Source organism: Ixodes scapularis, unplaced genomic scaffold (genome assembly GCF_016920785.2).
Source record: "Ixodes scapularis isolate PalLabHiFi unplaced genomic scaffold, ASM1692078v2 PGA_scaffold12__126_contigs__length_90152505, whole genome shotgun sequence".
NCBI classification, from domain to species: Eukaryota; Metazoa; Arthropoda; class Arachnida; order Ixodida; family Ixodidae; genus Ixodes; species Ixodes scapularis.
The window spans coordinates 11830848-11855463 of record NW_024609838.1 but is presented as its reverse complement, the minus strand read 5'-3'; the positions used below and the strand labels follow the sequence as shown (position 1 = coordinate 11855463).

At 45.8% G+C, this 24616-nt stretch overlaps 1 protein-coding gene across 1 annotated transcript in view; it reads right to left on the bottom strand.

The window, feature by feature from the left end:
• Positions 1 to 23875, bottom strand: part of LOC115311742 (twitchin) — a 224392-nt gene extending 200517 nt beyond the window's left edge. The window contains exons 1-2 of the mRNA XM_042289324.1: positions 23525 to 23875; positions 11328 to 11349 (exon numbers count right to left, since the gene is read on the bottom strand). Coding sequence (XP_042145258.1) covers positions 11328 to 11349; positions 23525 to 23849 — 347 coding nt within the window. The 5' untranslated portion in view covers positions 23850 to 23875. The remainder of the gene's footprint in view (positions 1 to 11327; positions 11350 to 23524) is intronic.
• Positions 23876 to 24616: the final 741 nt, after the last annotated feature.

The window sequence follows — 24616 nt, the reverse complement described above, 5'->3', positions numbered from 1 at the left end:
TGGCCAAGTAACAGCATATGCCCGACTGGAATATTTCGGGTCGTTTGTGTAATAGATAAATAGGCCAACATGACCTTGTCGAGTCAGTCTCCCAAATATTCGAACGCTCGAACATTCTAGACCGAATGTTCGAGATTGCGAGGGTAATGGGCAAGGAGCTGAACCTGGTTAGTGCGCACGCGCAGTGCGGGGGCTTGTTCATAAACCCTGTGTCGGTCGATAAACGCATCGGTAGAGTCACACTTAAAAAAACAAAACAAAAAACACTCGAATACCAACTTTATTTTTATTGCATTCAGAGAGCCAATCCCAGCGATCTACGAAGAGAGCTCGACCAATGACGAGGCCAACAGTATGCTCATAGATTAAAAGGAAAAAAAAGTTTCACGCGCTCACTTCACGCTCAGAATTATAAAGAAAAAAATTATGACTGAAAACAGATTATTTCTTGCCAAGTTATAAATAAGAACACTCGTGGATCAATCGTAGAAGCGGGCAAAAGCCGTTATAATTAGTCGTGCCATAGCGCGCTCTCGAACTGTCAAGTACTGAGTGATCTTTAAGAGTGACTCACACGTTTCCGTATGAACGAGTGCGTTGTGACCACTTATGACCGCTTTCGACGATATAATACACTGGCGCCATCTATCGGGCAGACGTGTAACCCTTTCGATCCGTGCATATTTCGTTTTCTTTTTTAACACCATTCTTTCACCGTGGGCTCCAAATAATTCAGACAATGTTATAAGTGACTATTCCTAGTATATGGTACGTAAATCTGATCTCACAAATACTTAAAAGCTTTTAGTTTAGTTATGCGCAGATCGACAGGGTTCAAAGGCTAACCGACAGATGGCGCCATAGAGCCAGTCCGTTCTCTCGCAGTAAGCGTATAAGTGTGAACAAGCCTTGATCGTTATGACACGCAAAATAGTATTTTCGCGTTCTTTTTTTTTTTTTTTTTTGTTCACGAAAATAGTAAGTTATAGACATTGCCGGTTACCAGCAGTTATGAGTCACGTGATACATAAGCAGAAACAAATTCCATAACAAGGAGCGGAGACAGTAGCGGATAAAGCAAGTACTATACTAATGACCAAACGTTATAAAATCGCCAACCAAAAAGAAATTCATGAATACGCTCATCAATAATTCATAAGGAGCCGATACTCCGCCACCGCCTTTGCGCATGCGTGGTATCGCTATCGGAGATATCGAATAGGTCTGCTAAAACTCACTAATAAATCAATACCGAGTTTTTTTTCTTCTTTGTCTGGAAATTCGCGTTTTTGTTTTATGAATTAAAACATCGAGATTCTAAAACTGGACCGGAGGATTTCCAAAATTGGGTTGGCGTTGCACGACCGTGAGTGTACATATATATATGTACGGAAATTTAAGGCGAAGCAGTTAAATCGGGAGGTGACTTGCGCCACCTACCCAGTGCAAACACCCCACAGCTGCGAGGAGAGATATTCTAGCCTAATGTGTGGAGGCCGCGAGCGTTGACACCTTATAGATATCACACGAGATAAAACTTCACGCACGGAAATGGATGACAACTATTGCACCTCGATGAGTTCAAACTAAGAACGAACTCATATTAAAGTATAGAATATAAGCTAAGCAAGATCACTTTTATATATATCGTTACTCCTTTGCAGGGATAAATATTTTCGGCGCCGGTATATTAGTGTTGCATGTTTCTGATCAGGGAATCTAACTGCGAAGTTGCATGCGCTGGTTCCTCGCTGGCTGACAATTGAAGTTCTCGACGAACGTGCATAAGTAAACGAAACGAATTAATCAAGTGTTGCTATGTTCTTATTTTTAATTTTAGTGGATTATAGGTTTTGTTCGGTCGCCATGACGAGGTGTCCAGTTATAATACAAATAACACTTAATAGAAGCGGGTGCTACCGACCGCATTTGATTCCAAAGCAAAACTAAAGAAATTGAACATGTTCTAGTTTTATAGTTACAGCAGGAAATAACAGCAGCGATGACTAGGATAGGTCTAGTAAAACACACTGCCCATGCAAAAGATGAGGTACTGAGGACGTTGCGATTCGTGATCTTGGATGACACTGGTGATTGTTACCAACGAAATTAGAGTTTTCTCGATGAGCAACGTAGTTCTTTAAGGCTAATGAAGTTGGATTAACAAACGTTTAGTTACAAGTGTACGAAGCCAAAACGTATCAAACAAGCCAATATGTTTCGTGTGGTAATTTTCAACTAGGCATTTCGAGTCAATGTAGGTTTTTTTTTTCTTTAGAATGTTTTTTATACGAAACGTATAAAAAAACAGCGTAATAAAGAACGCATCTGAGGAATAAAAATAAAAATGATAATTGTAATTATAAATTGCGTAATCTCTATCATCGTCTGTGTACGATAGGACACAACAAGAATAACGGAGCATGTTCGAAACAATTAACACGTAAATACACGAGAAACAAAATAACATCATTAATTAAAATATACATATAGAGATAAAGGGGGTGAATAGGTTGTCATATCGAAAAAAATAACGTCAAAGCTCAAACGCGGCTATCAAAAAAGAAAAACTTAGCTCAGCAATACGGTTATGGTGTCTTTATCGGTAACCATCGCAAGCTGCCATTTGAAGTTTTTCCTAACCATAATTTAATAGTACCAGAAAAAATGCACCGGTAATTAACTCGCTGCGTTAAGTTCTCCAAAATGAGGTGTCGTACCCGAAATGCTCCCGTAATCCCTCGAGTTTAAAGCCGGAATTCCGCGATAATCCATAATTACATCAAAGCGCGATGCAAAGGTTAGTGCAGAGATTCCAATGATCCAAATCGGTATACGACAGAGCACAATATGGCGCCGTTCCTTGCCGCGAATTCCTAAGGGCGTTGTGCAATGACTCGTACTAATTATGGTGACAGGGCGTCCTCGAACGAGAAAGCGCGCGCGGTTTTCATCAAGCTTCTAAAAACTGAAGAGAGTCTTCCAAAGAGATATATCTTTACACATTTTGGTACTCAAGTCAAAACACTTGGGGAAAAAAACTTCAAATTTACTTGATGATGTTAACATTATGTCGGAATTTGAAGACACGTCGATCGTGCTTATCAGCCCACAAATTGTACGTCACAGGACTTTTGTTTAGAGCTGGTTAAAATTTCACATATTGCTACAGAGTATTGCTACAGTGTTTTTAATAAAACTTTGATTAGAGTCCGCAAAAACTATGTCAATCTCTCCCTAACCAGACAGACCTCTGTCGAAAATGCTTATGTTTAAAATTGCTACGGAGTATGTATCTTACCAGTTTGTAGCTGCTGATTAATGATGTCGAATTTGCACCTGCCGAGTCGAATCAACATCTCAAAGTATTGCATTGCTTATTCATTGTTCGACTTTCATAGAAAATGATTCGTGTGTCCCTTTATAAAACGTAGACAGTGTTAGCCTGATGTAATTGACCACGTCGACTGTAAAATAATATAAGGTAGCATTATATTGTTATTATTGTGACTAGACGCGGTTCATATCGTACCACCTTGAAAATAGGTTTTAAATACAAAATATCATAAATCCGAAGCAGCATTGTTCAACATGACTTTTACGATTACGTGCAGTTCATACCGAACCACCCCTTTAAGAACAGGTTTAAAAGTTGAAAAGCTATTGCCTAATATTGTGGATGTCATAGGTAATTGTTCACTTTCGGAGTACATCGGATAAACTTCTCAGCAGCGCGTTAATTAGGCCTGCTGCAAGGTCTGTACGGATGACTTTTGTAGGAACTAATTGATCGGATCCTTTAGCTTTATCCACACCCGATCTAGCAAACGCATCAGCCACTTTAGAGCTGAAAAATTTAACCAGTGATAAAACCGGGCGCATAAATAAACGAAAATTATCCTGAAGCGTTATGATGTCATCTTTAGAAGTCGGCAATAACCGCGCTGTCGGTTCATTGTGGGAGACAATAGACTTGATTGGCTGACACTGGTTTCTTGCAGCATACCTACTGCGGAGCGCGCAACGATATCGTACTAAAAAAAATGTTTTCATCTGGTTCTAACATACAATGCTCACACAAGAGAATATGCGAGGGAATCCTCGCAGTGGAATGGACATTACCGTGTCCCCATCACGAACGATGGGCGATGGCGTCTTCGGCGGCTGCGCTGCTATCCAAACTTCAATCTGACTCCAGCGCTGGGCGCCGTGGCGGACTCGGAGCAAACCGAAGAAAAAAACCCAGAAAACACTTCCTTTGCGTTGTCCCTCAGGAGGAACAAGGCAACCCGATGCCAGGAACCGGGAGAACCCCAAAACTAAGCACGGGGCCGCCGCCGCCGCCGCCGCGGTGTTCGTCTACCCTCCTGGCACTCTGGAAGAACTCTGGAAGACTCTCGATGCGTCTCCGTTAATCCGGGAGAACTGGGCGCCGAAATGGATCGCCGACACACATGGTTAGGGAGTCCTTAAAACACCCCCCGAAAGATCGTGGGGGTGACGTTAGGGTTTCAGAGACTCTTGACGATGTCCTCGGTAGAGGGACAAACTTGTACGGTCGAAGACGAACTGTTCGGAAGAAGGTATCGCGAAGTCCTATCGGCGGGAGGCAGTCGGCGTTTCTGTGTCGGTTGGATTCGAGAACGGTTTTGCGGGTCGGCCTTCTTCTCTGACGAGAGTCAGGTCGGTTTGTTGAGAGGGCGCCAGGGGATGACGGGAAGAGAAAGAAAGTGGGCTAGAGGGAGAGGAGGTCTGTATGTGCTCTGGCCCTCTTTTGCGCCGGGCCCGGGTTAGAATCTGTGCTGACGGTGGGTCGGGTGAAGTGGAAAGGCGAGCTATGAGGGGTATATGGCGGGGAAGGAGACGGGGTGGGGGAGGGGAGAGAGGAATGCGGGCAGAGGGGAAAGGGGCCTTTGGCGCTGGCTGCCTTGAAGGTTGAGTTGGCGAGGCCTGGAAGGTCGAGGCAGGGGGGAGGAGGGAGCATTTTTGGGGTGGATGGGATGGCGTTTTGCTCTTGTAGTGGCGGAGGTGGTTGTGTGCATAAAGAAGATGATGCGGGGAACGGGTGGATAGAGGGGAAGGAGGGTTGGTCGCGGGTTTAAAAAAAAAGAAAATGTGGAGGAGGGTATTTTGTTCTTTTGATCTGTCGACAAGATTGAACGCGGCTCAGGTTTATGAGAAAGTCAGAGGAGGGGGTTTTGTTTTGGCCCAGCTGTTCTGTCGCGAACGACGGAGATGCTAAGGAGAGTAAGCGGAACGAAGGAAAGAAAAAAAAGACAACAGCGCGGGTTCAGCAAGAAAATGGAAGGTCCATGAGAGAGAAACGTTTTTCTTGTTTTTATTGTGCTGGTTTTCTTGGAGTCTTTGCGTCGTAACCGACTCGGTATACCGCAGCAGGCTGCTGAAGTCGCTTAGGGTCTTGGGGATTTGCCCCCCTCCACACTATTTTCGAGGTTTTGGGGGAGGTTGTCTCGGAGCGTGGTAAATATGGATGCGAAGTTAGGCCCTAGGTCTCATCGTTGCTGCTACTGCGGCAGCTAGAAAACGGACGAGGGGGGGGGGGGGAGGGAGAGGAGGGGCAACCTGTGAGTTATATTGGGAAGCAATGGCAGCGGAGTGAACGCGTCGATGACACCGATACTTGGAATAGCGAGAAAACGCCTCGAACGGGGCTTTTCTTTTCTTCGGCCGTTTTCGACACCTCACGCCGCCGACGACGAGTGCCGGTGGATACACGATGTGTCTTCCTTTAGTTTGTGCGTGCCGACACGCTTACGCGGTCTTGTCTTGGATGTCACCCGGTTAGAGGAATCTGTATACAGTGCTCACCAAAATTATCCAAGACACGCGAACGCCGTCTTTTTTCATGGGAGCGCTCTCTTGGCGGCAGACGAAGGACTGCTGCATAACGTAGCGTTCCATGCCGAAATCTCCGCTGAACCAAGGACAACCCAGGAATTTTACCCGTAAGGCGATTTAAGCTTTTTTTCTCATTCGAAAGAAGCATCTTGTGTTTACTGATTGAATCATCCAATCACTGTCTGTTTGTAGAGTCATGCACCTATGCATCTTCGGGCAAAAAGCTGGCGATACCTGGGTCCTTATCCCGAAGACTAAACATTTAGGTTCACGAAAAGATAGTTTGGCGACAATGGCTTTAGTTTTCTATCTGATCATAGAAAAAATCTCAAGGTTGCAGGCGAGCTGGTGAATATTAACCATGTTGAACCATGTTGAGCTGAGTTTGAGACGTCGTCCTGTCTATTGTTTGTCCCTTCTACGTTTTGATGTTTCTTCTCTACCCCAGTCTCAGGTTATATCAACGTGGTTTTATGTGATGTTGATCAACAGGTAATAATTTTTTTTTTATTTTCATTAAAAGCATAGCCGAGCTCTTAGAAGTTTATTTATTTCGTTACCACACATATTGTGGAACGTTCTCAAAATGAAATGAGCGTTAGCCAATTTACGACTTTTTTTTTTGTGCGTATCAGCATATATTTTGTTTTTATTTTGCAATATTGATATTTGCAACAACATGCATAAAACGTATAGACTCAAATTTTGTATCTAGATGAAAAAAAAAATATTCTCGCGAGGGCTGCCTTTTTTGCAAAAGATTCTTGAAATTCGCCACCTGGTCTGTTCGAAAATTAATTAAACTAATTTTAAAGCACAATAATATTTATTTGGGAGCTTTTCCACTTTTTGGTGAAAAGTTTAGTATCTTTACACAAACTGAAAAACAAATTTATCTCGCAAAAAATGTACAGTAACGCGTAGAGAAGCATTCGATTCTTTTTTCGGGGTTGATGAAGGCGGCATGGAGGGTATTGAAACTTGCATTTTCTGCTTGTCATTAAAATTTCTAGTTGGTCATGGAGTAGCAGAAGTCAATACTAATTACATATGGGAGATTATTTTTTTTTAGCTGATGCGACTGATTTGTGCTGCGATTTACTCATGAAACAACTGATTGTTACGGGACTGACCGTAACACAACGGACAATTCGGGTAAACTATTTTTTTTATAAAAATAACTTACAGTTTGAATTTAATATTTTAACACCACAGGAACATATGTCTGTTTTGTCACTGCAAGTTATTTCTCATTGAGGTATTATAAAGAAATAGTATGTAAAATATCCTTTACATCTTTGACGCATCAACAAGGCACGCATTTATTTCTATTTATTCATAAGCAAAAACGATTATATGTTTTAACCCAGGATGATTGGCTCTTGTCATAAGACTTTCCTGAAAACGTGCTAAACAGTCTGCATACTTGAGAATTGAACATGGTTGGCACAAGTTTCTAAATCAATTTGTATATATTTCGCTATACCACTGACATTCAAGTCGATCACACTTTATTTTTTTTAATTCGGGAAAATATAAATATTTCGCAACACTGTATATCATAAATTGAAGCTGACGTAAGTCTACGATTTTATAAATCAGACTTCTAAAAGTTTACTTAGCTTAAATCAAAGTTCACGCCACTGAAACTTGTCTCGTAGTTAGCAGATACAAAACAAATCCTGAAAATACACATATGACGCATTCTAAACTCTTTTTTTTTTTTTTTTTCGAAAATAGGCTTCATTGTAAGAACTCAAATATTTATTTTTAGGACACCTGGATGCTATACCGTACAAACTATATCTTAGGAATGACGGGAGGAAGGCGTTTGAAAGTTCTACTTGACAGTCCCATTAATGCTTAATTTTCGAGACAATGAATCAACTATAAATTGGGCGGTCGGAAAAATTCCTGCGGTATCCAGGGCCCAGCGAGCGACCTCCCACGCTCGGGATGTTCCCCTGAGCGCTACGTCGGGGAGCAGTTTTGCGGCTACCGCCAGGATCGCTCCCATGAGTGTTCAGGATAAGTTGGTTGGCAACTGTACGCAAGAAATAATTCTCCAAATGTAATGTAAAAAAATGAATCAACACGCGCTTGCTCAAGGGCTACTCTCAGTTGCCGCGATATTGCCACTACCAAAAAACCCCGATGACCCCTGAATGACCTTCAGTCACCGAGGGTTCAAGCTAAGCGTGGACGCGAAAAATCAACGGTTGGTCTTTCGATCTTGGAATGCCACTTTTTTGAAGCAAGTTAAGGCGATTATCAAGGACACGTGGTCTTGGACGGCACGTTAAGACAATCGTTGAGGTTATCAACGTTTTGGACGAGTGGCCGGAGCAGCTGGCACTTTGACCTTGGAGTTGCGAATAGAGTGCACTACAATAGGGGTAGTGTCACGAATACCGACATTTAACCGAAACGCATAATGTAACTGTATTACCTTAAAAAAACAAAGAAAAACAACGGTGACGCCATTTTTTTTTCTTTTTTGCGTTTGCTCGCAAGCAGTCCTGGTGATAACGCTGAAATCAGCACACAGGGGCGGGCGCGCAAAGGGGCGCAAAGAGACCTATGCCTAAAGTCTTTAGATAACAGGTTCTTACAAGTGCGACATTCTTTGAAGCGTCGACCGCGTGACGGTGCAGGTTTTAGGAAGCGAATGGCGGCGCACAGGAGAGGTTTGAACTGAATGCCGCCATTTTGTTCCAGCGGGATGTGCTTTGCCATTTGTATTGGTTGTCGTCACTTGTAAAAGACGTAGCAAGGGACTTTATATGCCGCTACTTGTTCATCATTTTCAGCAAGTGTGCGTCAGATAAACTCCGCGCAGAGCTGTATACCTTAATATTTGCTTACCTGAAAGCTTTAATATAAAAAAGCGACATCACAGCAATGACGTAACGAATTCTACGCAACTTTCGAGCGCCTATTCACCCAAGCGAAAAATGCATAGTCATTGGTCCACGAACGCATACGCGGCGTTTCATATTTTGCAGGAGGCAGCTACAGCGCATTCTCGGCACGCGTTCCACGGCCCAATAAACAAAGATGTCAGCGTTTAGGTGGCAATCGTGGAAATGTTCTCTAGACGTTTGTTAGTACAGCTCCTGGGCGCCGCCATGTTACTGCTGGCGCGTGTAGATCGCCCGATAGTCGAGCCTGGATAGATAGATGAATATTAACGGCTCTACCCTCGATAACGAGCGGTAGCCTTTGCCACTCACACTCGCTGAAGTGCGCCTAGAGTTGCCAGACTGGCGCCGAAACGATCCGTTCACGGTGGCCAGACTAGCCTTCGACGCGTGACCGCTCGCAAACGTCTATAGACCTTTGCAGAATTCGCCTCCTGCGCGCTGTCATCTTTGTCTGCTGGGCTGTGGAATGCCTTCCAAGCATGAGCTGTTGATCGGCTGTGCGGTACAACGGACGCTGCGCATGCGTCCACAGCTCAGTGACTAAGCATTTTTTGCCCGCTCGATTCGTTCGAGACTGCCGCTGGAAAGGTCTATAGACCATCCCACTTTTTTGAAAAAAGGTAAAAACCCAACGTGCGAGGATAACGGTCCGACGTCGCGGGGAGAATATCGCTTGTCGAGGGAGGTGCGCATAACACGCACCAACATCCAAAATGGCAGCTGCCAGGAACCCGTTTGTAGAATGCTGTACTGTCGAGACCGGTTATAACGAAGTCGGTTATAACAAAACAGCGGCTATATCGAAGCGGTCACGATTTCCCATTCCCTTCTGCACTTCGTTCTAACCGAAGTCGGTTATAACGAAACCGCGGCTATATCGAAGCGGTCACGATTTCCCTTTCCCTTTTGCACTTCGTTCTAACCGAAGTCGGTTATAACGAAATAGCGGCTATATCGAAGCAATCACGATTTCCCATTCCCTTTCGCACTTCGTTCTCACCGAAGTCGGTTACAACGAAACAGCGGGTATATCGAAGCGGTCATGATTTTACATTCCCTGTTGCACTTCGTTCTAACCGAAGTCGGTTATAACGAAATAGCGAATAGAGCGAACTGATTTCCGATTCCTGCGGACTTCGTTATAACCGGTCTTGATAGTATACACGCTTAGCAAGCACGGCCTCTGCGAGCCGCTTTCTTGCTTCTCCTCTTTGTAGAATCCGCAGATCGTCTGATCGTAGCCAGACACCTCGACGAGCCTTTCCAAGGCGAGCCCGAAATTACCGAACTGCTGCTCGAACCAACGAATTTTATACACCCACGAGGACCAGGCCAGCTTTTGAAGCGCGTTTGCTAGCAAACGTGAACGACAGCGGCGTTTTGCAAGCCATATAAGGTAGCGAATAAATAAATAATACAAGGTGACTTATTTTTGTTTTATTTATACAACTTTCGCCAAACTGTTTTGTAGGAACCGGGGAATGAGGTTGAAACGCTCGAACCATCGTTTCCAAAGGAGCCCGCTTTTCCCACACGAGGTGTGGGCAATGCGCGTGCGCAGAGACCAAATTCGACAGGAATGAATCGTGTGCGCATCCGCGGTGTCGACAGCAGCGCCACCGCAGTGGCTTGACGTCAGAGCATCGAGTTGGTCCATGGACACTGACAGGTTCAGAAACTCGTCGTGCCGCAACCAATCAGATTGCAGCATTAGCCGATTACAGCGCAAAAGAACCAATCACGAAGGAATAGACGCGAAAGTAACGAGCAACGCACTGCGTTCCTTACGCTGTCACTGAATACAGGAAAGGGCCCACGTAATGTGACAGAACGGCGCGAAACTGCGCACCATGGCATCAGGACCGGAACGCTAAGCGGAGTGCAAGTTCGTCTGCTTCTTTTGTTTGTGGTGATGTCAGAATGCCGAGCTCTTATTGGCTCCGACGGAAGGATAGTGGGTAGACCTGAAGGCAGCTTGATTTGAGGTCTAGTGACCCACTATCCTTCCAATCACAGCCGATCAGAGCTCCGCGTTCTGATATAACCACGACTCTAGCAAAAGAAGCAGACGAACTTGCACTCCGCTTACCATGCAGAACCGCGGTGCCTCTGCAACGCGTCTCCGAGCAGTGTGTTTAGCGTCCTATGCTGCCCACACATTAAAAGTGGTCCCGAAATCGCAACAAATGACTTCATAAACGTCCAAGTGTCACACTGATTGGATGTCGCGAACCTGGCGGTTGGTCGTGCAAAAAGCAGCGCGCGAAGTCCTGCATGTTTATCCTTGCCTCCGCACATCCACCACGTGAAACTAAAGACAGAGATGATAGAGCAGTTCCTCGCCTGCCATCGCCCGCTCGCCTGCGCGTTCTCCGTCCCCTCCATCGTCTGCTACAACCGGTTATGTACCTAGCGTCCCCGGTGTTCCGCGCTACCCGTTTTTGCGACGGGTGTACTCGTCTCAGGTTTGAAGCCATCGAACTTTTATCGAGGGGGGCCGTAACGGAGATTCGAGGCATGCTTAGGTCAAAGGAAGGTACTCACTGGTCCAGCGGTTCATCAGCAGCTGCAAGAAACAAGAGCAGGTGATTAGATTCCGGAAAAGGTGACTTTCAAGAACAGCGTTTGAACAACTGCGATATTAATAACTCGAGTCACAAATACGCTGCGCTTCAGAGCAACGACAATTCCGCCATCTTGTTGCCGAAAAAATCCTTCTCGTCAGTCACGTTAAAAGCTTCGTCTAGAATCGCAGAAAGCGCTTTTCCGTCCCCCAGAAATGTTCGAGCAGTCCGAGAGAGAGAGTAATAGCGATGTTACCTGAACTTCCAACACCATATCTAAAGATCAGAGAGTCGTATTTGAGAATCGTGACCTTCACCAATCACGACTGCTCTGCACTCTATATAGGCAACAAAATGGCGGCGCCCAAGAGAAAATCGGAAAGTGGGGCGTTGATAGTCAAAGCATATAGCTTCTTTAGTGCTGTTTCATATAGTGGCCGGTGTGACGCTACCATCTCTCGTGGGCAGTAACGTTTGAATCAACACCAGCCTATTTTCATAAAGCGCTATCGACCAACAGCACTGCTTATAAACAAGCCCGCGTTTACTAAAACAGCCCGCCAATCACAGTTCGCTGCGGCACCAGAGAGTATACACTAATAGAGTCGAATTTATTTATTTATTTACCCTCAAGGCCCCGAAGGGTATTACAGAGGGGAGTGGGGGGGGGGGGGGGGGGGGGGGGGGATTAGGTGACAAGGGTACAGTTGTTGATACATAAAATATAATACAGTAATTAATGCACGCTTGCTCAGACACTTCAAAAAAATTTACACAATGTTATAACAGTAATACCAACTGGAAAATGGTCAATCAAAATGAACAAACAATGCATTTTTAAAATCAATAATACTGGTTGTGGAGGCTATGTCAGCGGAAAGGCGATTCCAATCAGAGCTAGTGCGAGGGACAAAGGAGTTATAATAAGTTTTAGTTTTGTAATTTGGGATACCGACTTTGTGCTGGTGATCTACGCGGGATGAAACATAAGTAGGTGGCGTTAGAAGTTCACAACGCATGAAAGGGTTATTATGGTAAATCTTATGAAATAAAGTAAGGCGGGAAATGCGTCTACGGTTCATTAGTGTGGGTAAACCAAGGCTATTTTTCATTGAAGTAACACTGGATGTACGATGGTAATTACAGAGTATGAAACGTGCTGCACGATTTTGAACTGATTCCAATGTTGCAATGATAGTATTATGACAAGGGTCCCAGATAGAACATGCATATTCAAGTTTAGTACGTACTAAAGTAGTATATAAAAGGAGTTTTAGTGACACTGGTGACTGTGAAAAATTTCGTTTGAGATATCCAAGCAAGCGATTGGCGTTGTTAGTTACGTAGTCAGTGTGAGTTTCCCAGGAAAGATCAGAAGTTATGTAAACACCTAAGTATTTGTAAGAGGACACAGACTGGAGCGGAGTGTTGTCAATCTAGTAATTCAAGCATATGTTAGTATGACGGGAAACTCTCATGAATTTACATTCATTAAGATTGAGTTGCATCAACCACTTGTCGCACCAGTTAGATACAGAGTTAAGATCAGATTAGAGAACAAAGATGTCAGAGTTATCAGTTATTTCTCTATATAGTACACAATCATCAGCAAATATACCAATATTAGAGGAGATACATTCAGACAGATCATTAATATAGATGAGGAAAAGTAGCGGACCTAAAACAGAACCGTGGTTGTATAGAAACTACCGGCCATAAACAATTCGTTTGCTGATTTCCATAGATGGGCAAGGCCACGCCGTCTGCGGGCCGAAACAGCATTTTATCACCACAACTTAACAGTCAACGCAGTGTTTCTGTTTCGTCACTTTACCTCTGCAATGCGCTCCACATGCTCCGAGACCGATTTTGAACTGAAGTCAAGGCACGAGCCTAATCCCCATAATTTCAAGGTCGACACTCCATACACATTCAGTGCCTTCTTTTCTAGTGGCCCCCATGGCCACCAAATTAGGCCCAGGACTACATGGTTTCTTTAAAACAAGAAAATCAATCAATCAATGCTCGCTTCTTAAAATACTGTTCAAATGTAAATCCCACATAAGCCAATACTGGCTTGTGCGCCTTTGCGTTTTTATTAGAGAATTATAAAACTTACACGAGAGGGCGCGATTGCAAAATAAATGGAGTTTCTATATACACAGAAAAAAAAATATAGTTACCGTCTATTACACTAATTCATTAAACAGCAGTAATCTGTAAGATATGTTGGATTTTGGCTTTTCTTGCGTCACGTCGTTAACTACAACTACTATGTCAAAGCGAACCTATTCTCTAGGGCAATGGTCCTCATATAGGGATCCGCGGACCATTTTTGGTCCGCGAAGGCACTCTATGGGTCCGTGAGCCCTGCCTCATCAGTCAAGCCCGGCAATAAAAGTTGTCTTTATTTCAGATTGAGAAGAAACGTTCCAATTTTCGGGCAGGGTTTCTCATGTGCGTGTCAATGAGCAAAGTCTACTTCTACTAGTCCTTAGTTATATACAAATATTCAATCATTATCATAATTTTTGACCTACACCTTTTCCTTCCGCCCGTCACGAACGGGGTCCTCCATTCTCTGCGCCGATCCACAAGGGGTCCGCGAAACATCAGTGGTTGAGACTCACTGCTCTAGGGTTTGCTTTTTACTCTGTGTAAGTAGCCACATTTTTGACAGCTTTTTTTTTTGTATTAATTCACGTAATTTGCGCAATTCATTCAAATATTGATTACATAATAATTTATTGTGGCCTCTTCATATTTGGTATAAACAAATGTTTCAGTAAATTTTTTATTCGGTCTTAACGTTCTTCCTTTGCCATTTCCCACTTTTTTTGTTGTTAAAAAATGATTTATTAAAATACCATGCTTCATCTGGTCTCTAAAACGCAACATTCATAGGCCTTTATGCACGTAGTTTTGCAGAACAGTTTCTTCACTTGGGTAACCCATATTTGGACATCCCTTTTTGGGGGGAAATCGATTCTATTTTAGTTGTAAATATTTGGTACAATGTTTGCAGACTGTTATTCCATACTGAAGTATGGACTCGCCCAGTCAATTGTATAGCATTCTTAGTAATTACTAAGAATGCTATACAATTGACTGGGCGAGTCCAGTCAATTGTAGGTCGAGGTCGAGGGCCAGATTTTGTATGTGATACATCTGCGCCATTAATATCCCTGATTTTTTTACAAATTTGTTCTACATGAATATCCCATTTAATATGTTTGTCTATGAGCAGCCCGAGGTATTTGAGATTATCAGCGCATTTCATCGGAACGCATGAGCAATAATTGCAATTCTGCTCGCGCATTTTTTTTCTTCTTTTTTGTAATTCAGTTAGGATTTGTTTTCTCGAGTTTCCGAAGCATAATACTTGCGTTTTTGGAACGTTTACAACAATTAGATTATTTTCGGTACCATTTTGTTATTTTATAAATGTCTTCTTGTATCATCTTTGCAGATATTTTTTGTGTGCATCTTAGAATTAGAATAGCTCACTTTTTAATTGGACTTGGGCTATCTCATTAACGTATAAATTAAAAAAAAGTAGTGGATCAAGTACTGTACTTGCAGTACGCCCTATTTGATTCTCATTTCTCTGCTATATTTTCAGCCTAATTGTACTATTTGATACCGGTCATTAAGATAATTCTGAAATAAGTCACGCATATTTCCCCGAATACCAATACTGTGTAACCTATCTAGTAATATATGATGGTTTAATGTTTGAAATTGCCCTACTAAAGTGTATGAATATAACCAGAACATATCAACTTCTGTTCATATTTTCATTAGTAAAAATAAACTATTCTAACAGGTTACTGGTTCCTATGCACTTCCTGGCCCATCGTGCTAGTTAATAAATTATATTTTGAAAAATAGCTCCGAAGCATTATTTTAGTGGGTCCTAAGGACCTATTTAAAGAAAAAAAAAACTATAGCGGTCAAGCAATAAAGATTGATGCTTCTTTTAATATGGACACCTCGGCTTCCCCCCCAAAAAATTGTCCATAATGTGAGTTGTCCATATCAACGAGAACACAATGCATGCAGTTAACTATACTCTGTTTCACCTTGTGTCGTATCGCAGAAAAGGTTACAAGCGCGAGCTCCTTGCTTCAGGGTACATCTCGGCGGCACAAGATCTCGTGCACCAAGGGCAGCTGCCAACGCTACGAGCTCGCGCTTCTAGCCTTCGCTGCGGTACAGCATAAAGTGGAACGGAATATAGTTAGTCCCCCAAAAATGTGTCTATATGAAATGCTAGAAATGCTAGAAACGCTAGAAATGCACTTCTCAAAGCCATGAGCGCGGGCTAGCCTCGCGCTTGTATCTTTGGCTGCAGTCCCAGCTTAAGGGGTATTCACACGAGGGAGAAATCCCGGGGATTTCTCCCCGGCACGCGCATCCTACGACGAAAACGTCAGGCTTTGCGATGTGCAAAAGCCTCGCGTTTTCATCTCGTGATGCGCGCGTGCCGGGGAGAAATCCCCGGGATTTCTCCCTCGTGTGAATACCCCTTTACAAGTAAGCACAAATGGATTGCGAGCCTGCTAAAGATACCTTCGCATGCATGCTGCGCGAACTTGATGCTTGTAGGTGTCGGGTGTGTGTTTGTCTTGTCGCCCTAGTGGGAACCGAGTGTAAGGAACCGAAACTTAGTGTTGGGAAGTACTTCAAGTACATTGTACTTAAAGCACTACTTTAAGTAGGTTCAGAAAACGTCTAATTTCATTTACGTACGTTCTCTGCGTGTGTACTTGTACTCTACTTGAAGCGTCCTTTGTTTTCTGGTACTTTCCAAGTAAAGTACAACGTCCGATTTCAAAGTACATTCCCCAAATTTCGTCTCGGTGAAATTAAGCTCTTTTAAGGAATACACGTTCGCGTTTTTGACTTTCGCAGTACTGTATTCAACTTCTGAGGTCGAGTATCAAAATTAAGTAACCTCTAACAAAAAAAAAAAAAAAAATATGGCGTATCGTTGTGTGAAAACGCGCTATCATCTTTCCAGATGCCATTTGGTCAGTTCTCTGAGTGAAGTAATGGCGGTTATAAGACAGATACAAATACGTGCGTTATAAGTTGATTACGTTAAATAGCTCGTCAGCGAGAGTTAAACAACTACTACTCTGTGACTACTTTTATCCAATATTGACCGCCATTTTTGAGAACCATGGTTAACCATGGAGAAACGTATACCATTAAAAACAACAACAATAACAACAAAACATTTATAGGGGAACGAAAGGCCATCATTACCGATTGTGTCAAAAAGTGCGTGAACGTTACTTTGAAAGTACATGATATTTATAGTACTTTACCTCAAGGACATTGCGCCCGGTGTACTTCCTACTTTACTCAAAGTACATAACCCCTAATTTACTTCGTATTTTACCTAAAGTACTTTTTTTAGATTTACTTTACACAACACTGATGAGACTCTGTGTTTAATGACGAGACATGCGACAGGAACATACGACTGCTCGGAATCTCGGGAAGTTATACCGCTGTTTTTCACGGCCCCGCCTCTCTAGGTAAGCACTTAGGCAGCGCATGAGCGTCATCAAATTCCCCGTTACACATTTCGTAGCAGCCCACCCACGAATTATAAAAAGGCTGGCTGCGCAATCGCAATTAGCGACACGAAACAACAACAACAACAACAGGGAAACGTGCAACCGAGGGTTCTCTCTATCCACCCAGGTTTTGTTTGATACGGGCGTTCGGGTTTCTGCGAGCTGTACGGCGACTCCGAGTCATTTATTTCGAATTAAGCCTGCCGCGAGAGACGGGGTAGGGGGGTTTTGGAGTTGGATTCTCGCCAGGGGGTTTTTCGCTCGCTTCGCCGAGCCACCCGATCTGGAAGATCCGGGAGTTGCTCCCGCACGTCCGAGAGGATATAAAAAGTCCCTCCCAGCGCGAACCCCGCCGCGACGGCGCGTTTCAGCTGGCCGCTGCTGGAAGAAGAAGACGGAGACACGGTTTACAGACCCGTGGGAGGACTGTTTACACTAGCGGTGGCTCCGCCCGCCGCCGCCAGGGGCGCCGCCGCTTCCAAGCGCTACATCCGACTGTCGGCACGACTTGTTTATGTGCTTAAGAAAATGAAAAAAAAAAAAAAATGAAAACGACGTTTTAGAGTCGTTTTAAGGGAAGACCAGGGAGTTTTAGCAGGTCGCTTCCACACGAATGGTTCGCCCTCGAACGCACCGGCGACGCCACTGCGCATGCGCACGTGACTCGTTCGGTGCGTCGGGAGGCTCTTCTCGTTCGTTTCTCCCATTCCGGCCGTTGGAGTCGTCACCGCAACGCAGCCAGCACCGTTCACGACTCGGGTAAAAAAAAAAGATGGCGGTCGGTTCGGCGACTGACTTCGCCGACCCAGCCGAGCGTTAGGCTTAGGACAGTGGGAAGCGATTTGCCGTCCTGTTAATCTGTTTCATTTGAGAGGTTGAACCAAATCATTTCAAGGACTGCTCACAATGGCAGTCTTTGAAATGAATGCTGTAAACTGCGCATGCTGGTAAATTTTTGCGATCTGCGGGCAGACTAGCTGCCGTGGCGACCACGAGCAGACGAAATGATTTGGTTCGACGGCACACAACGTGAACGATCGTTCAAGTTCAAGATGACGGAGACACACCACATACATTTACGGTCGTTCAGATACTTTTAACTCCATCTAGCTTCGCAGTTCTTGAAATTCCGACCCGCAAATGTTACGTCGGCCGTCTTGTTTACATCAGTCGTACGCCGGAAACACGAGCCGCTACGGATGGACACGTTGCAGAATGTTTCACATGTTTACTAGAAGATGGCGCCACCAGTCAAACAAATCATCATCATCGTCCCCACGTTCGCGCCAGTTTCACGATTCGCTAAAGTATGTCAAGTTTCACGTACGATTTCAGGGAACGGACCAGCTGCACCGTTCGTGATTTCAGAACCGTGGGCTCGAAAAACGACTTGCTAAAACTCCCTATTATCAGAGTGAGCCCGGCGTTGGGAGCCGGAGCGCGTACGTGCCCGCTTGTCTCCCAAAAAGAACCGCGCGGTTGCTTGGGGGGGGGGGAGACTGCCATCCGTCTTGAAACACGCAATAGTTTTACTATACGAGCGCGGCCGTCTTTAAAACTGAACGCGTGTCTTTGTGCAGATGCCCGAGTTCTACGACGACCATCAGCGATCCTCTCCACGTCAACTGGACGGATATAGCCGGGCCGGTGCACACGAAGACGTGCCAGCTGTGGCGCTGTACGGCTCGCCCACGAGCCGAAAAATAAATTCACGCCTCAACCCGTCTTTAAGAGGGGACGGGGACTCACGGGGCGCACCGAAGGGAGAAAGGGTCAGGGAGGGAGAGAATAGAAAGAGGTTGCTTTGTGTGTTTGAAGTGTTACGTTCTCGGTCTAGACGGTATATTCCGCTGCGTGGGGGGAGTGGGTAGTTTTATGTAAACTGTCTGGCGGGAAGAGAATAGAAACGTCCTTGGAGGGTCAAGCACGCCTACAACACGCCGACGCAAGCGCGAGATGGACGTGGAAAAAATGCGGACTATATCAAAGAGCAAGAAGACATCCGCACGTAGCTCACTCGGGTATAACGGTTGTTCGACGACCTTTGGTAAAAAACACATACTTGATCTCGCCAGACTCCCAGAGAAAAGATCCGCGAGTTTTCTTCCTTCCTGCACAACACGGAGACAACCAATCAGGGCGAAGAACAGAAGGGTCCGAACGGATGATATTACAGTTGCTTGTTGTCCTTTCGCACATTGCAGTTTTAGAGTCCAATCACATTCTGAACTTTCGTACCAGTCCTCTGGATCCTCCTGTACTTCGTCCTGATTGCCTCTTTCCGTGTCCCGCCGGAGAGGAAGCTCCTAAATCCTTGAGAGTGTACGATGGACTAGAGATCAAGGCGGGGAGAAGCTTGGTCCAATCACGAGCCGGTTAGAAACCACGTAGTATAGCACTTCCACGTGCGCATCAGTGCTCCTATGGCAACATTTTACATCGGAGCGCTATACCATGTGGTTTCTTCCCTGATTGGACCCATAGCTTTTCTCCCTGGCCCATCGTAGAGTAAGACGGGCGCTACAAAGAGCCTTTTGCCAGCCGACAAAACCGAATGTGCCCCTTGACGACTCGACCAATCTTCCGCGGAAGTGCTCGTTCACAGACCCATTCTTTTCGCTCCAGTTCAAACGAAGTGGCACCGGGATTGATGAACGGATGATGATGAATATGGCCTTTGTATCGGGCGAAAGCTCGCGTCACCGGTAAATGTTTCCGGGCTATACACTAACACAGTGTATACAAACAAGCACGCCTTTCCCTCACCAAGTGTGGGCAGTGCGCCTGCGCAGAAACCATAGTCGGGAGGAGTGAAGCATCTGCGCATGCGCAGCACTGACAGCAGCGCCCCCACAGTGGCGTGACGTCAGTGAGTTGAGTTGGTCTATAACCTATATACATATACCACCCTCCTCTTTAAATGATGCCCTAGTTTCCGTCTCTCGTTAAATCGCCTTACCATGACCATTTCGTTCCACCAATCTTCTGACACCCCGAGAGTAAAACGAAACTGTTTTTCTACACCAACCCAATTCCTTGAAGTCACGCCACTGCGGTGGTGCTGATGTCAGCCCCGCGCATGCGCAGATGCACCGCCTCTCTCGTATCTGGTTTGTGCGCAAGTGCAGCGCCCGCGCTAGGTGTGGGTGAACGTTTTCTTGTTTGTAGACCGTACGTGTGTTAACGCGGAACACAAGTTCGTCTGCTTCTTTCTCAGGGGTTGCCGTGACGTCAGAACGCTGAGATTTGATTAGCTCTGGTTGGAACGATAGTCGGTAGACATCAATGCTCGCCGCTTTGAGGTTTACCCACTATCCTTCCAATGAGAGCTCGGTGTTCTGACGTCACGGCAACCCCTGCGCAAGGAGCAGACCAACTTGCGTTCCGCATAGTCCGTTTCATTTGAAGACCGACCGCAACCGACACTCCACTCCGGTGGAGCCAATCAACCTATCACCGACCAAAACCAATCACGTACAGTGAATGCGCCGCGATCCATCTTTTCTGTGCGTGATTGGCTTTAGCCGATCAGAGCATGCTTATAAACGCAACGAGCGCCGGGAGATAAGGCATTTCCGGCTCTGCTTGACTCTTTTTGACGCGTACGAAATCATGCGTTTAGTGTCGCAGCAAAAGATTTCATAAAAAAAAAAAAAAAGATAAAAAAACTGATTGGATTTTTTGAAGAGGTTTGGAGGAATGATGGGCAGACGGTGTAGAAATGTTGCACTTCGGTAACATGATAGATCCCACTCAGTTCTTTACCATCGGATTCGAACGACATACATTTACTGACACCTTAGCCGACGCTAAGAGCCAACGTTATTAAGAAATTAGCTCAGTTACGTCACTGTAAACGTTGCTTCCACGAGCAGTACCCCCCTCTTCCCCGTACGACCCGCCTCCCGTCATTCCACACGGCACCATTTTGAGGACGGCTGCTATGGTAACTATACAGTGTATTCCGTAAAATACGAAAGTTTCGAAGTACACTGTTCTAAATGGCGTTAGACCGTACTCTATGGACATGGCCTCCGGGATTTTTCTCCTTCTGGCTACGCTCCTCAAGTCATAGCATTCGCGTTGTTATTTATTGTGGGGCGCTTGGTGGCGCTCGCAACCAAACCAAACAATATAAAGAAATGGCCGCGGACTATCATCATCATCATCATTACCGTCGGTCTACGGAACTTAGGAGCAGCTCGAAATGCGCTCCCCGCCTCTCGTCGCAACACACAGACCTAAGGAAGAAGTTGATCGAAATTTGAAGGTTCATCTTTTCGAAGCGCTGAAGGTGCGGAACAAACACCCACGATGTCGTTTTCAAACGAACTCCGAATTTAATAATTTCAGTAAAAGAAGAGGAAGGCCAGTCAAAATATTGATTCGCACGATAGTGGTAGTAATTTATTTCGGCTCAGGAGACCCGCGACGCCGCAGAAAGGCAAGTCGCCCGTACAGTGGCGACATGCGACGCCGCGTCCAACTGATGGAGACGATGGTGTAAATAAAGCTCGTGGACGAGGGTGAGGGGTTGATGTTGCGGTTGAAGAGGGTGAAAAGACTTGCAGCTGTTTTCGCGAAAGTAGTCTTTGTGGGGCCGCCACGGACTACTGACTTCTAGCAGGCCTGTCTCGAGCGCGGAATCATCAGTGGGGTCACGCACACTGGGGCAGTCAGAATTTCCGGTGACGCGAATCTAGTAACGTTGCCACGAGCTCATGGGACCAATCGAGCATGCGTCAAAAGCGCAAGTCACTGGGCCTCTTCTGTTTATGGTTAGTTCAGCGATGATAGAACATGTACTGAAACACGACGAACACCATGACGGTGCACTTTTGACGCAGACTGATTGGTCCCGCCAGCTCGTTGCGTCGGCTGCGTCTGGGCCTAAGCTGAAACGAAGTATAAAGAGCAACGCCCTAGTGCTTGATTCCCTACGTCACCAAACAGAGGCAAGCGCGGGGAACACATTGGACACAAATGCCATATACGTCAGCCCTCGGCAGAAGCTCGTGTCCAATCACCGAGGACCCCAGTGCCATCCGAACGCGACACTCGTCTCCAATTCGTGCCACCCGCGCTGGCCTGCGGCAGGTAACGTCGACAATATGACACCACGGCCTTATTGTCTTGGAGGAGTTGCATCTACGGTACTTGCGTGGACCAACTTCGAAGCAGTCGACGTCGTTACCATGCGGGTTATTTTGCGAGACATAGCGTTGACGTGATTCGAAGTCAATGACGCGACACAAATGAAAGAACAACTAATAAAAAATAAGAGGAGGTGGTGGGGACGAAGAAACCTTAACTCAGCAGGCGTCAGGGCGTCGAGTGAAGGATCGGGGTTGCTGCAAATAGCTCGAACCCGCGTTGCTTCCCTTGCACTCTTCCGAGGAGCATTCCCCTTCACTTCTTTTTTCCCCCCAGTTTTCGTTATTGAAGTGTCTCGTTTCAGCCGTGTTCGAATTTGAAACAATTCAGTGCCTTCTAAAAACAAGTTTTCACGCGTATTTGTGAAACAATGTAGCTCTCTTTGCTCTGTACAGGACAACAAAGTTTGAAGTTAATCGTGCCGTTTAACACTCGAGACAGTGGTGCAGAAAATGAAAAACCTTTAGTCGAACGAACACTCACAGATAGGAACGTCTCAAACTCGGCTAAACAGCTCGCCTGCACACTTACAGTCTTTTCATAAATTTTTGAAGTGAACTGTGGGAAAGTATACATACATAGTTGTGCTTTCGCTTTCTCGTGAGCTCCCGATTTCTAGCCGCCCTGCTTGATTGTACCGTACACGAAGCAGATCTCGAGACTGTCATACGGTATGCGGCGCGTCTTATGCAGATCGTAAGTTCATCTGCTTCTTTTGCAAGCGTTGTGGTGACATCAGAACGCCGAGCTTTGATTGGCTCTGATTAGAAGGATAGCGGGCAGGCCTCAAAGCAAGCTGCCTCGAGGTCTACCCACTATCCTTCAGTCAGAACCAATGAGAGCTCGGCGTCTTGCTGACGTCACTGCAATTCCTGCAAAAGAAGCAGACGAACTTACGCTTCGCAATGTAATACGAATGTGTGCCTCTGCTTTATCCCTGTTGTCTCCTGCTCCGTATTTGACGGCGTTTCGTTTATCTATTACAGTAACCGACAGAATGAAAACGGCAGGCCGTTTCTACCGGAAGCCTGATCTCCAGGCCACGCCCATCGCCTTCCGTCGTGCTTTCGCTGCGCATGCACGCTCGAGGGTCGCGAGACGCCGAAGTGTCATCGAAGGCACGAAGCTTGCGGTGGAGGCCGCGGGCAAGTGAAAGACCTCCCTGCCGTTTTCATCCTAGCGGTGCTAATAGATCATACAAACGAAAGTCTTCCAGAGACACTGCCCGAGGCGTGTCCCATCCCTGTACAGCTTTGTCGAATAGGCCATACAAAAACAAAATTAAAAAAAGTCTGCGTTGGAAGCATATGAAGCAAGCACGCTGAGACTCCGGGATCATCAACAACGTGTGACTGTATACCCTGACTATGACTAGTGACTACAAAAGCCGATTCCACGAAGATATGATCCTGTATTAAGTGACGTATATACTCACGGCTGAAGTTGAGGTTGATGGAGGAGTCGACCTTGCCCTCCTTGTTCTTGGCGAAGACCTTGTAGAGGCCGCCGTCGGTCTCGATGACGTCGTTGAGTTCCAGGGACACGTGGTACTTGCGCGGCTCGATCTCGACCACCTTGATGCTCGTCCTGTGGTCGTCCTTCAACTCCACGTCGCCCCGAAACCACGTGATATCGGGCCTGGGGTGCGACGTCATCTGGCACTCGAAGACGAGTCTGTTGCCGTCGTCCTCTTGCCGGAGGGTCGGCTTGTGCAGGAACGACGGCGCCATGACCGCGTTGAAGGGGTCCTCGTCGTCCATGGCGGCGGGGACCCTGGACCTGTGGGGTCAACCCTGCGGAGTAGAACGAGCCCGCTGAAGTCGTGAGGGCGCACGAACGGGGTAGTAGGCTCTAATATAGAAACTTGAGGGACATAATCGAAAGCAACCCTATCGAATAATTATAAATATAAAGGGCACGTACAATATTTTACTGTTTAGAAAAAACTCTAAATTTCAAAGCGTTTCTAGGCTTCTGTTTTCTGACACAATGAACATCGCTGCTCTAATCTGAACAACCTCTGTTTCGAACCGTTTCTCCGACGTCCCGTAGCAACTCAACTCAGACGGAAGGTCGTGGTGTTGGGGTTTCTTTGCCAAGAGGCGAGCGCGAGGCAGAGGTGGGAACGAGTGCTGCGCCCGCGCTATGTTAGAACTTGTGCCTCGCCTTGTCTGTGCACCCCCTGAGCCTCGTCTGTGCCTCCTGCTAGCCGCTCGACATAGAAATCCCAGCATTACGGCCTTCTGTACCAAGCAGTGTGTAAGCAGAGCCCGTGGTGCTATATGTCGTTGCCTTCCACCGTGCTTTCGCTGCGCGTGCACGCTCGAGGCTCGCGAGACGTCTAATCCTTATCGAATTGGTATACGAAGCTTGTGCTGGTGCCGGGACTACTGAAACTCTTACCAACCATTCTCGTTGTGTCAGGGAATATAGAAGGTTTTAACTGGACGCTGAGAAGGAAACGGATTGCACCGCCACCATGAAACATGCTTTAAGAATACGTCTAAATTGAAACCGGAAAAAAAAT